At 41.4% G+C, this 12,660-nt stretch overlaps 1 protein-coding gene across 11 annotated transcripts in view; it reads right to left on the bottom strand.

Annotated features, from left to right (window-relative positions):
* DGKI (diacylglycerol kinase iota) overlaps window positions 1–12,660 on the bottom strand; it is a 319,613-nt gene that overhangs the window by 65,230 nt on the left and 241,723 nt on the right. For all 11 annotated transcript variants that reach the window (XM_075940098.1, XM_075940048.1, XM_075940058.1 and 8 more), the window contains 2 exons: window positions 10,447–10,526; window positions 7,919–7,963 (listed from right to left, as the gene is read on the bottom strand). In XM_075940098.1, coding sequence (XP_075796213.1) covers window positions 7,919–7,963; window positions 10,447–10,526 — 125 coding nt within the window. The remainder of the gene's footprint in view (window positions 1–7,918; window positions 7,964–10,446; window positions 10,527–12,660) is intronic.

Genomic DNA, 12,660 nt, shown 5'->3' with positions numbered 1-12,660 from the left:
AGTTACATATTATGTCACATGAGCATTACTCATTTATGGTGGTGGAGACAATTATGAATATCAAGTTGTGAGGAGTCTAAAACAGATATATCAATAAGGATATATTTACACAGCAAAAATAAGTGTGTTCTGAATCAGGTTAGCTAACATGGGTTAAAAGAGCAGGAGAGAATAGCAACTCAGCTTTTAAGAAACTCAGATTAGGAATTTGAGTGAAATTCTGTAGGGCATCCTGGGACTGAATCAAGTGCTAATCTGAATTACAACCCAAGTTATCTCGTTTTCTCAGCTATTTAATCCCGGTTAGATAAAATACAGGTTCATGCCATACTTTACATTTTACAATATAGATATGCCATTACACATCTGTCTCCATCCTGATCACCATGCTTGTATGTCGTGTCCTTGTGCCTCATCTACCTTTCTATTTCTCGTCTTTATGCTCATGAGGTTAGGGGCATGTCTTCTTCTGTGTTTGGAAACATTTGCACTTTTGGGCACCCCTGTAATTTGAACCAATGGCAATAATAATCCATTCACACAACCATCCTTCTGGCTGAAGAGAGATTGCCTCTCAGAGCCTAGCAATGTCACTAGCAGAACTGCCCAGAGGAGACTTACTAAGTTGAAATAATGAGGCTTCCCTTGTGCATAATAGCACCAAAGAGCTGAACGTACTGGCTCTGCACCACTTTCAGTCTTGCCTGATCTGAGGAGCCAAGAATGGATGTCACAACATGATCTATTAGATGGGGCTGTGTTGTGCTGCCACCAGACCAGCAAGCAGGCTGATTGCAACACTATGCTGAATGATTCACCAGCACAGCAGATGATCCGGTCCAAGGGCAAACTCACACTTCTATACATTTAAGGCCAAATTCTGCTCTGATTTACATCTAGAGTAGTGATGTCTGGTAGGGTTGCATGGGGTGTAAATCAGGAAAGAATCTGGCCCTAAATTAGGATGCACAATGAATAAGGACACCAGTTTATGATCTGCATGCAGGGAATGAGGACAGTTAACAGCCCAAAGGGGAGGGAAGGTTCCAGCTGAGAAACCATTGTTTTACATGGAAACCACAGAGTGCTATTAGTTTTGTTTTGTTTCAACTACTTTTTGTTTAAGGATCCTGCACCAGAAAATGAGTTAGAGAATCACAGAGTATAAAGCCAGGAGGGACCATTATGATGCTCTAGTCTGATCTGCAAAACACAGCCCATAGAATTCCACCTAGTGATTCTTTCATCAAGCCCCGAACTTTTATTTGAGTTACAGCAGTGGTTCCCAAACTTCCCAGCAAGGCCGCCCACCAACCACATCGTCTCTTTTATGCGACCCGCTCAGGCTCCAAATTTGTGGGCCCAAAATTAGGTCAGCGTCTTTCTCCCCTGCCACTGCTACCTCCTTCTCCTTGCCTTTCCAGATGGTCATTGGCCACTCATAGTACCACCTTCCACCCTGGCACTCTGCAACCCTACTCTTGGCCCAGTGCAAAGGGAAGGCCCTGAAGTGGATACAGTAGAGCAGGGGCGACCATGATACAGCCTGGATTAGCCTTGCGGGGGCGGGGGGAGTGCATGAAGTCTCTCACCCCCCAGGGACGCATGGCCCTGAGAAGCACATGGAGGGAACCCGTGTTTCTGGGGCTGCTGCAAGAGGGAGCCTGCCTCAGAGACCCATAGAACTGTTGGCTGGAAGCTGCCTAAGGTAAGTGACTCCTGGCCAGAGCCTGCATCTTGCACCCTAGTCCCTCCTACTTCTTAACTCCCTGCCCCAGGTCATTACCACTCTCTGCCATAGGTCACCACCCAAATCATCTGCACACTGCCACAGATCACAATTCCCTCCCACAGCCTGCATCCCCCGTTACACTCCTCCCCCAGGTCAAAATTCACTCCTGCACCCCTACTCCCTCTTGGACCCAGGAGCCCAATCCCCTGCCCAAAGTCACAACCTCCTACTTTACCTAAACTCCTTCTCAGACCCCATATCCTCTTCTGCACCCCAATCCCCTACCCCGAGCTCCCTTCTGCACCCAAACTCCATCCCAAAACCCACGCTCCCTCCACTGTGAAGTGCGGCCCTTGACCATTTTCCAAAATCTTAGAGTGGCCCCCCATCAAAAATTATTTCCCATCCCTGCAGTAGAATGGGCACACACTACCCTCACCCCACAGTGTCACTTCCTCTCCCACATGGCTGGACTCAGCTTCTGGCTCTGGGCATTGTGACCTGGTGTAGGAGACCATAGCACCACTCAGGTTTGACTTAGTCACCACTCTGTCATGTTGGAGGGGCAGCTGAACCAAATTTGGGTGAGCAGCACTGTAACCCTGCATGCCAGGATGCAATCCCCAGAGCACGAAGCTAGACCCAGCACCATGGGATGAGTGCTGCTGTTGCAGAGTTAGTGTGGAGCAGGCTCACTTTACCCCCTCCTAAAAGACCTCATCGCCACACTGGGCTCAACCCACCTCCAACCATCCTACAACCCACCATGTGGCAAACACTTAGCTAGAGTATATTTTTAGAAAGACAACCTTGATTTAAAGACTTCAGATGATGGAGAACACATCATACACTTGGGTAATGGCAATTACCAGTGATTAATTACCTTCCCTATTGAAAATGTTATTTGGAGGAGAAGAATGGGTCTGCTTAATACACAAAAGGGAAGCAGTATTAGGGATAGGAGGTAATAAAATAGGAAGTTTCAGTTTATTGTGCACAAAAACACATTTGGAATTTTGATACATATATTGTCAAGTACTTTATTTAATAGTTTTTAATTTTTGTGGATTTATTTGCCAATATTTGTAACATTTAGAAATGTGGAAACAACATTTATTCTCCTATGGATACTTTAGTTTTTCTGCTTTGCAAATGCTGATTTGTTTTCCATCAATCTGAGATATTTCTAAGGTGGCTGTTCCCTTCATTTCAAAGCAGTGAACAAAATTAGGAAGAAACCAAAGACTATGGGAGGGGGGAATGGTGTTTCACCAACAATTTGTTGGTTTGGTTGTAAATTCCTAGGGAAAACCTCCAAATGACCTGAATGAGGTTGTACTTTCAGCTAAACTCTAGATAAATGGAACCTCTGGTTGATCAAATCACAAGACACATCTCCATATGTCACTGAATATGATGCATCACATTTAACTAAAAGTAGTAGATGCTTTCTCGACCACTGGAAATTTAATTTGGTTATTCCAGTACTGTACACATACACACATTCTTGGATTCCCCAGTATTCTTGGTTAGCAGCGTACTTGCACTCTCTAGACGCTGTTTACAATAAGCTGTTCCATGATAAGTGTTTAATGATTTGATGGACTGTGTCTTGTTTTTCAGCCAGGTAAATGCATATTAGTTTGGCACAAAGCAATTGCAAGTTGTTGACAACTTTGCTTGGCAGCCCACCAGATTTTGTAAGATTCATCTTATTAGCTTCTGCCTGGGGGCTTAATTTGCCCCCTGTCTGTCTATTATTGGCTTCTTTTCCTGATTATCCAAGAGGAAAAAGCTAAAGCTGCTCCAGACAACTCAGTGCACTCAAAGATTTGGCAGTTTGCTAGGATCTCAACAGCAACCTCTTGTCTGAGTTGCTTCAGGTTTACAGGTTTCACTGTCAGTGAGTGTCTTCCAGCTAGTAGGGAGGGGATGTGACCCTATGTCACTGAAGAGAAGTACCCCTCTCCTACTCAGACAACTCCATGTGCCAGTATTGAGCCCCTGGCTGGACGGGGCTCATTAAGCAGCCGAGGGACTGTGCTGCCATTCAACTTACGGTATGTCTACACTAGCCCCCTAGTTCTAACTAGAGAGGCTAATGTAGGCATTCGAAGTTGCAAATCAAGCCCGGGATTTAAATATCCTGCACTTGATTCAGGGCGGATAAGAGTGCCTCGGGGCCCCGGGCAGCACAATTTCGCGGGGCCCCCCTCCCTTTGACACGGCGCATGCGCCGTGGTGCCGCAGCGCATGCGCGGGACTTCTGCAAGCGCAGGGCCTGGGGCAGCCGCCCCACATCCACCGCTGGCTTGATTTGCATCTTCCCAGCCGGTCGCCATTTTTGAAATTTACAAGTCCAGACTAACTGCCCACATCTACATGCGGCAGGGACCTGTTAGTTCGAAATAAAGCCCTAGTTCAAACTACCTGTTAAACCACATTCCAGGAGGAATAACAGGTAGTTCGAACTAGGGCTTTATTTCAAACTACCGGGTCCCTGCCGCGTGTAGATGCAGGCAGTTAGTCTGGACTTGTAAATTTCAAAAAATGGCGACCAGCTGGGAAGATGCAAATCAAGCGCAGGATATTGAAATCCCGGGCTTGATTTGCAACTTCGAATGCCAACATTAGCCTCCCTAGTTCGAACTAGGGGGCTATTGTAGAGATACCCTTAGAGGGAACACTGCCCCAGTGTGCTCTGCTTATGTGCGTACAGGTTGATCCTCTCTAGTCAAGCACCTGTGTGACCTGACTTGTGCTGAACAAGAGAATTTGCAGAACCATGGGAGGACAGTATTGTCTAGCAGTATTATCAACATTGCCACTGCTTACTGAGCATTTAGAAGACATTTAGGGGTAAATCAGAGCTAAACAACAACACAGAACCCTGAGAGCCAGGACCTGTGGCTGTAAACAAACTTTATGGGACCACAGGAAACTTGGCCACACCCATGATAAGTGGACATCCAGCTAGCTAAAATCATGCTGGACGATGGATGTTGCCAGACCAGAGCATGCCAGACTAGAGAAGTTCAACCTGTACTTTCATGATGTGGCTTAGCGGTTTAAGCATCAGGTGTGAAGCACATGGAAACATGTAAAGCTCTTTGGAACCTGACATCTGTGACTAGCAGGCCTGACTCAGCCCTTATGCTTCTGAGTGCCTCACAAACAGCGTTCCCTGTAAGCTAAGTGCTTGTGCAGCTACTCATGAAAGATTCCACTGTTACCCAGCTGATTAGCAGAGTGCCCACAGCTAAGTTTGTGTTTTTCCTGGTGGTACACATCTGCATGTGTCTCAGCACACATAGTAAAATTTATTCTGCACACGGATGGAAACCATTAGAGGGAATGTTGCTCACAAATAATTGGAAATGATGGATAACAATAAGCATCTTTCTCCCCACTCCATTGGCAGGAGAAACAGTATCCTTAGTTTATAGGTTTTTTTGTTTGCGCAAGTGAATGGATGTGTGGTGCATCTATAACTTATTGAGTGAAACTACAGCCTAGAGGATTTTTATGTATTTATTTGTCTGTGTGTGTGTGTGTGTGTGTGTGTTTGATAATAGGGTGAGGATTAGCAAAAAAGCATCAGAGGATGAAAATGAGGAGGAATCTAAGATAATTGATGTACATCAGAGGGGGAGAGGGTATGAGGAGGGACTGAAGCAGACATGGGCACAGATCCCAGGAACTTATCAGAAGAAGCAATGGAAAGGATGACATTGTCAGGAGGAAACTCGTATCACAAATCTGCACATGCTTCCTCCATTACTTCACTGAGGGCAGCCCGCCTCAGTAGCTAAACCCGGATGTACAGATATCACTCATATGTGAATGCATGAAATGTATCTGAGTAACAAACAGATTGGGAAAAAAACCCATCTAGCAGCAATTTTCAAATTTGCAGCAAGCTCACTGATAAGACTTTATGCTGACTCTCCTCATTTCCAACAGCAGAGGAAGCCCAAGAGAGAAATGTGAGTGCTTATGAGATCTAAAAGTGCCTGTGAAACCTTATTAATGGGATATGAAGACAAGTCTACCCACTGAAGCACTTTACTCCTGTTCTTGCCCTGATTTCTCTTCCTTTCCATAATTTATAGTTGGTTGCCAACAAAATATGGAACAGCCCACAAATTAAGATAATAAAACAGTTTGTAGTGAGAACCCACTGAGAATATACAAATGCCTGAACGATCAAGGATAAACAAGCACAGAAGACAAAACATAAAGGCAGTGCCATTCAAAATGAAACATTATAAAGTATTGATAGAGGCTTCAAGCTGACTTGCACTTCCAGAGCCAATTAGGTGATTCATTTCTACAGCGCCAATAACTCCAGGGGTCAGAGTTATATCAGTGCTGTGGGGAGGATGATCTCTGACATTTCACATTTTGGCTACTCTGGTTTGCACCTGCACATACATGCTCAGATAGACAGCATTTTATGTCTTGCTGTTTCCTTTGTATGAAGCAGCCAGCAGCCAGTATGGTAATATTGGATATATACTCTTTTATAATGAGCTAAACAGAATTATTGTCTAATGTTCTGGGCACTAACATTGCTTTTTAACCCTTAGTACCTGGAAGTGGCTGACACAAATAACAACAGTATGATGTTGAAATCAGAAGGGGAACAAGAGAACCAATAAATGACCGCTCCAAAAAAACCCTTCTAAATAATTTTTTCCAAATGTACATTTTCTACTAGGGCTCAAGGCATAGCTTGGGGATTATGCCTAACTGAACTCTAACAGCACCCATCACTGATCCTCCAAAATAATGTGTTCCTGAACCATAATGGACTCATAACTACAGTGTACTTGAGTGCTTTCAGTGATGTAATTAATACCCTTAGTACCTACTGATTTCAGTGGGAGTTGGAGGCAATAAACCCTTAAAAAGGTGCTCAGCACCTGGCAGGTTTCAGCACTATGGTTTGGATTCTATCCCAGTAGATCTTTACCACACCATTACTATGTTTTTACTAATCCACTGCCAATGGAAAATTACTTCAAAAGACAAAAAACTTAATCTCAGATGAGCAGTTCCTGTGATATATTCTATTCAGATCCCTGTTTTCAAATTAACAGTGGTACACTGGACAGAATGATTAATTTCACAAGAGTATTTCCTAATATAGAACCAGATATACTACCCCAAACACAGTATCTTGGTTATCACATATGACAACGTAGTTAAGAAATATATACTGGAGGCCTAATTTTCAAAACTGGACTTCAAAATTGCAAATACAAATGGAAACCATGCCGCACAGCATTCTGTTTTATGTGCAAAAGAAAGATTTCCAGGCACAGTTTAGACAACCAGCTTCTAAAATATATCTGTGTGAATCAATGTAAAGCTGGGATAGATGCACATTCTGATCTATGTGGTTATAAATGTTCCAGGATTGCTGGAGGTTTTTTCTTACAATGACATACTGTATTATTTCAGGCTACTGGCTGTGTCTGATATTGTATGATTGTTTCATCTATCAGAATAAGTGAGAATATCAATTCAGGTTTCGCTATTTGTCCTACGACCAAACTCTACAAACCACTAATTTGAGACAAAATGCAATGGTGCTGCGGAAAAACCTACATTATAATGTTGTGTCAACCCCAAATAATTATGAGAACAATTCCACAATCCGGGGCATGCTACATAAGTGACTGTTTGGTGAAGATTCAGAAACTCATCTTAAAATCTGGGATATATGGTAATTTAAGGCTAATATAAAATGAACTTTCTATTCAAGGTCCAGCTTCACATATGAGAAGTACAATCTGAATTCAAACATAATATCAACTCCTGGCAGAGACTAACTTTTCTCTATACCATAAGGGTGCATCTACACTACACCCATAGCTCAAAATAAGCTATGCAAATTTGAGCTATGCAAATCGCATAGCTTATTTCAAGTCAATTTCAAAATAGCTTATTTCAAACTTTGGTGCTGTCTAAATAGCACTTATTTAGAAATAAATTGCTATTCCAAAATGTCCCTTACTCCTCATGGAATGAGGTTTACAGAGAGGTTGGAATAGAGAGCCTGTTAGATTTTGAAATAATGGGCACGCTCAAAAGATGCGGAATAGCACAGTATACTGAAATACCACTGCAGTGTAGACGTAGCCTAAAGAATTAAAACAAGAAGTATTCTTCATATTTTACCTGATAGTGAACTCTCTGCGTAGTAGTCGTTACTGATTGCAGGTCCTAATGGATGAATAAAAGGAAATGGCAATGACAATGAATCCAGAACCAGTGTACAAACTCCACTCAAGAGATGCCCACACTAGCTCCACCCAAGAAGAATGTAAAGTTACAGTGGGGGAGGTCTAGGTTGGATATTAGGAAAAACTATTTCACTAGGAGGGTGGTGAAGTACTGGGATGGGTTATCTAGGAAGGTGGTGGAATTTCCATCCCTAGAGGTTTTTAAGTCCCGGCTTGACAAAGCCTTGGCTGGGATGATGTAGCTGGGATTGGTTCTGCTCAATGACCTCCTGAGATCTCTTTCAACCCTAGGATTCTATGATTTTATGAAAACCACAAAATAATTTCAAAACTATTTATTCACATACTTTAGACAGTATGCGCTTTCATCAAGTTTGAAACTCTTTTGTGCTCACTTCCAACAAGCCTTCCAGCAAATAACTTCAATGGTGGTAGGCCTTACACATTCAGAGGTTTGTAAGTTAATACTGAGGATCTTTGTGGAAAGCAAATTTTGCATTTTGAACTTTTTGACACAGAAACCCATTTGTTAGAGCTCTGTGAGCATACAACGTTTGAATCTGCATCCGAACTGCAAACATGGTCTGCAGAGGCAGATATTCACAGAAATAAGAGCTGCTATGTTCATCCTAAGAGGGAATAATGACATGCCAGTGATCTGTGTTCCCCTATCACAACAGAATACCTTTAGAATACTCATAACAAACTACATGCAAACAAGAATTATTAGCAGTGGCTTTTCAACAAATATTTTGGAATATGTTTTAAATTTAAGGAAATCACAAATTACGCACAGATTCGTCTCACAGGTGTTACTACAACTTAACCTCAGCGAAGGCACAGTATTATGGCACTAATAGTGAGTTCCGAGGGGCTCTTTTATGTTAATAAGCATTCTGTCCAATAATCTAGACCCAAGATGTGATCTACCATAAAGGCAGATTAATCATTGGTCCTAAGATCAGGGATTCAATAGACATAAGGCTCCTTCCATCTTCCTGCGAGGCTTGCCCAGATAGCAAGTGTGGGTATGAAGGGGAGTCATAATACACTTAGAGGAGGCTACTCCTTCCCAACCTGGGAGTAAGTGGAGAGTGGTTGAGCCTTAGCCCCGGTCCATCCCCTCCCACACTGTGCTAGTCAATGGAGGTCAGCCAGTATAAGCAAAGGAAGTTAGAGAAGGCCTATAAAAGGCTGCTAACATAGCTCCCCCACAAACTGGAGCCAGGGATAACTGAGAATCAGGGCTTTTTCCATGCTGAGTGAAGCTACTTTCCATCCTTTACCCAGGGCTCTGAGCACAGGATTAATGCAGATCTTCATTTGTAAATTGTGAGGAAATGTCCTCCAAATCCCCTCCCTGCATCGCCATTGTCAAACCTATCTCTGTATTAAGATACAACGCACTTGTGTTTTGTAGTCCTGAAATATACTTGCTTTTTAAGAGTTCCATTTGCTGGTTTACACTCCCACCAATTTTTTAAAAATAAATACCTAATCTTAGTCTCCTAACTCCACATTTAGCCATCTAAATAAATAGCCACATTTTCACAAGGGCTGAACACTACAGCGGTTCCAAGTGACTTCAAAGGGAGTGATGGGAAGTTCAGCACATTTGGGCCATCACCTCAGGGGCCCTCCATATGGCTCTGGGAGCCTAACTCTGGCCTCTGTTTTTGAGGATCTTGAATGAAAATATCAAAGATTGATAAAATGCTGACCAGAAGGTAAAAGTAAAGTAAAAGCTATTATCACATCACATTAATGAGAATCCATTATCTTGGTTCTTATAATACTAATAATTTTAAATCTGTTTGATAGTTGCTTACTGGAGCATTTGGAGGTTCTAGCTTTGAGACTGTCATGTTTAATCAGCTCTTAAGAGACAATTTTTCAATAAAGTGCAGCACTTTTATTAACTCCATGACCCCTCAGAGTCAACACAGGCTTCTGGAAATATCTAGTTCATACTTGGCATGCTCGTAGCTTTACTGCAGATATTAGCCAAATCATTTCCATGCAGATATTGCACCACTGGCATAGTCAGCCCCATTTTAATACCACAATAGCTATCCTTCCATGAAAAACGGAGGTATTCCTAATCCTATTTCTTTTTGTTGAAGGACCGACATTATATCTGCAAGATTCTTGGGGCGTCCTATTATTCTGATCAAATTCTGGCATCAATAAATACAATCCAACTACTGTTCATTCTTTTCTTTGCTTTAAATTGATATTCTTTCACTTGCTTCCAAATATTGCGCAGTGCTGCTCATGAATTTATAATGGCTACCACGTTCCACCCTCAAGAAATTTTCATTTCAGGGGTGAGCAAAGCAAAGCAAAGCAAAGCAAAGCATTTCTTATATATTACGTCTATAGTTATAATCCTGTAACACACTCAAACTTGAGAAAAGTGGGTCATAAATCAATAAGTAATAACTGAAATCCTCACTGACTCACCTCTTGTAGCCGGTCAATGTACATACGACAGGTCTCCAAGTCACAATCTCCTCGTACAACTATTATTCCCAAAGGTATGGCTGGGGGCAGCAAAGAGAACCCTTTATTAAAATTTCTTTCTACTTATGATAAATATTCTCAGTGTATTTTCCTTTTATTCCCCAATAAAATGTTACTATATAATTTTTAACATCCACTTAGAAACCTGATTCTATTTCTCCATCCCATTTTTCCATTCTGTTATTTAAGTCATCTGTTTTTCTGTGTTGAGAATATTGCAGGCACTAATGTGACTAGTTTGTTTACATCCTTCTTTGTCTGACAATATTATCAATTATGCTGAGACATCAAAAGGAATAGTATCTCAACAAAGGAATTATTGGTGTTGAGTGTTTTGTTATGCATTGCAAAAAGCAATGATTATTTTTTTAATGAGACTCTGGAGAGCTTTTAAAACAATTTACAGTCAATGAAAGACAAACAGCCTTGGAAACCTAAAAGTTACATCTGTTTTCTAACCATTTTTCTTCCACTTTCCTCTGACGCTTTTTTTTATTAATCTATTTTGGAGCTGTGCACATTGATACGAAATTGTTGGGCTGTTTATGATCTCCTGTCTGGGCATTCTGATTTATTAATGTAGTTCCATGACCGACATTGATTTTATATTTCTGCATTTTTATTTATTTTAACAGAAAAACAACTAAAGCATTTGTATCAGAAGGCAAATCTAGCATGGACTTCATGATGAGCTACCAGGGGAACAGAGTACTTCAATTTTAAGATGGTCATCTTGACCGCTGATCATATATATTAAGCATTCAGAAGTTATGCCTTCCCAGATTATAAACTAGAGAGGGCAGAAAATGTTGTCAAAACATTTTTTCATTAAAAATTGTTTTTGACAAAGAAGAAATGTGTTCACATCTCCATTTCCCCCACAAAAAAATCCATTTTTGCCAAAATTTTTCACATTTGTGTTGAAAACTCAAAAACTGGCAAACTACAAAATGTTTTTCCTGATGCTGTAAGCATCACTTTTAATGGCAGAAGTGCAGTCCAGTCCCTATAGCTATTCTGTTCGAGGCCCATTCAGTGAGCCTGCAAATGAGCTGCTAACTGGCTCTAGTAGGATCTCACCAAACAAGCAGGAGAAGGGAGACTCCAAAGTACTTGTATTTTTTAGATGGAGATGTTTAATAATGTGTTCCCTCTCCCTTGATAGGCTTTAACCAAGCAGTGCATCAGCAACTGGGGAGGCAGCAAAGAAAGAACAGAAAGGGTGTGTTAACACAGCAGGACTTAACTCAAAATAAGTTACGCAAATTGAGCTATGTCAATTGTGTAGCTTATTTTGAAACAGCTTATTTCGAAACTGGGAGCGTCTACACAGCACTTATTTTGAAATAGAGCACTCTTCCTCAACTTCCCTTACTCCTTGTACAATGAAGGTTACAGGAGTTAGAGGCTATGTCTACACTACAAAGATAAATCAGAAAAAGAAACACAATTTGCATATCTTTTTCCGATTTACTTCTGAAAGAGGCTTTTCCGAAATTTGGCCCCTCTACACGGGGCCAAATTTAGGAAAAAAACCCTCTTTCAGAACATCCCTTCTTCCTAATAAAATGAGGTTTACAGAGATGCCGAAAAAATGCATCTACTTTTCCAACATTATTTTTGGAAAAGGGGATGCATTTCTTGGACGCGGCAGAGCTTTTCCAGGATACTGCCGGTATCCCAGAAAAGCTCTGCAGTCTATACATAGCCAGAGTAAGAAGTCTTCCAACTTGACAGTATTTCGACATTATTTCAAAGGAACTGCTTACTGTGTAGAGGCAGGCTAAGTTATTACGAAATAACTAGTGTTATTTCAAAATAATGCTGCTGTGTAGATGTACCCAAACAGATTGGAATATTCATAGGAAATATTCCAAGAGAGAATGAGATCCTTATGTTCATGAACAATTTAGTTGATTGGATCACAAGGAGTCATGAACAGTTACTATCAACAGTAGAATAAATTGAAAAACTAACTATGTTGCAGCTGCTCTTGTAATTGAAAAGGATATGATTAAGAGGGAGCCTGGGATGTTTGCCTATTGGGGAGCTCTTCACTCTGTTAAGAGTAGGAAACAAACAATGGCAAGAGATAAGGAGAAGACAATCCTTGTGGTTCATATTCTCCAGGCCCACTAAGGCAGGCTAGAGAAT

The sequence above is a fragment of the Pelodiscus sinensis genome, chromosome 1, assembly GCF_049634645.1.
Source record: "Pelodiscus sinensis isolate JC-2024 chromosome 1, ASM4963464v1, whole genome shotgun sequence".
Lineage (NCBI taxonomy): Eukaryota > Metazoa > Chordata > Testudines > Trionychidae > Pelodiscus > Pelodiscus sinensis.
The sequence above is the reverse complement of the archived record's forward strand: the minus strand, read 5'-3'. Positions and strand labels throughout refer to the sequence as shown.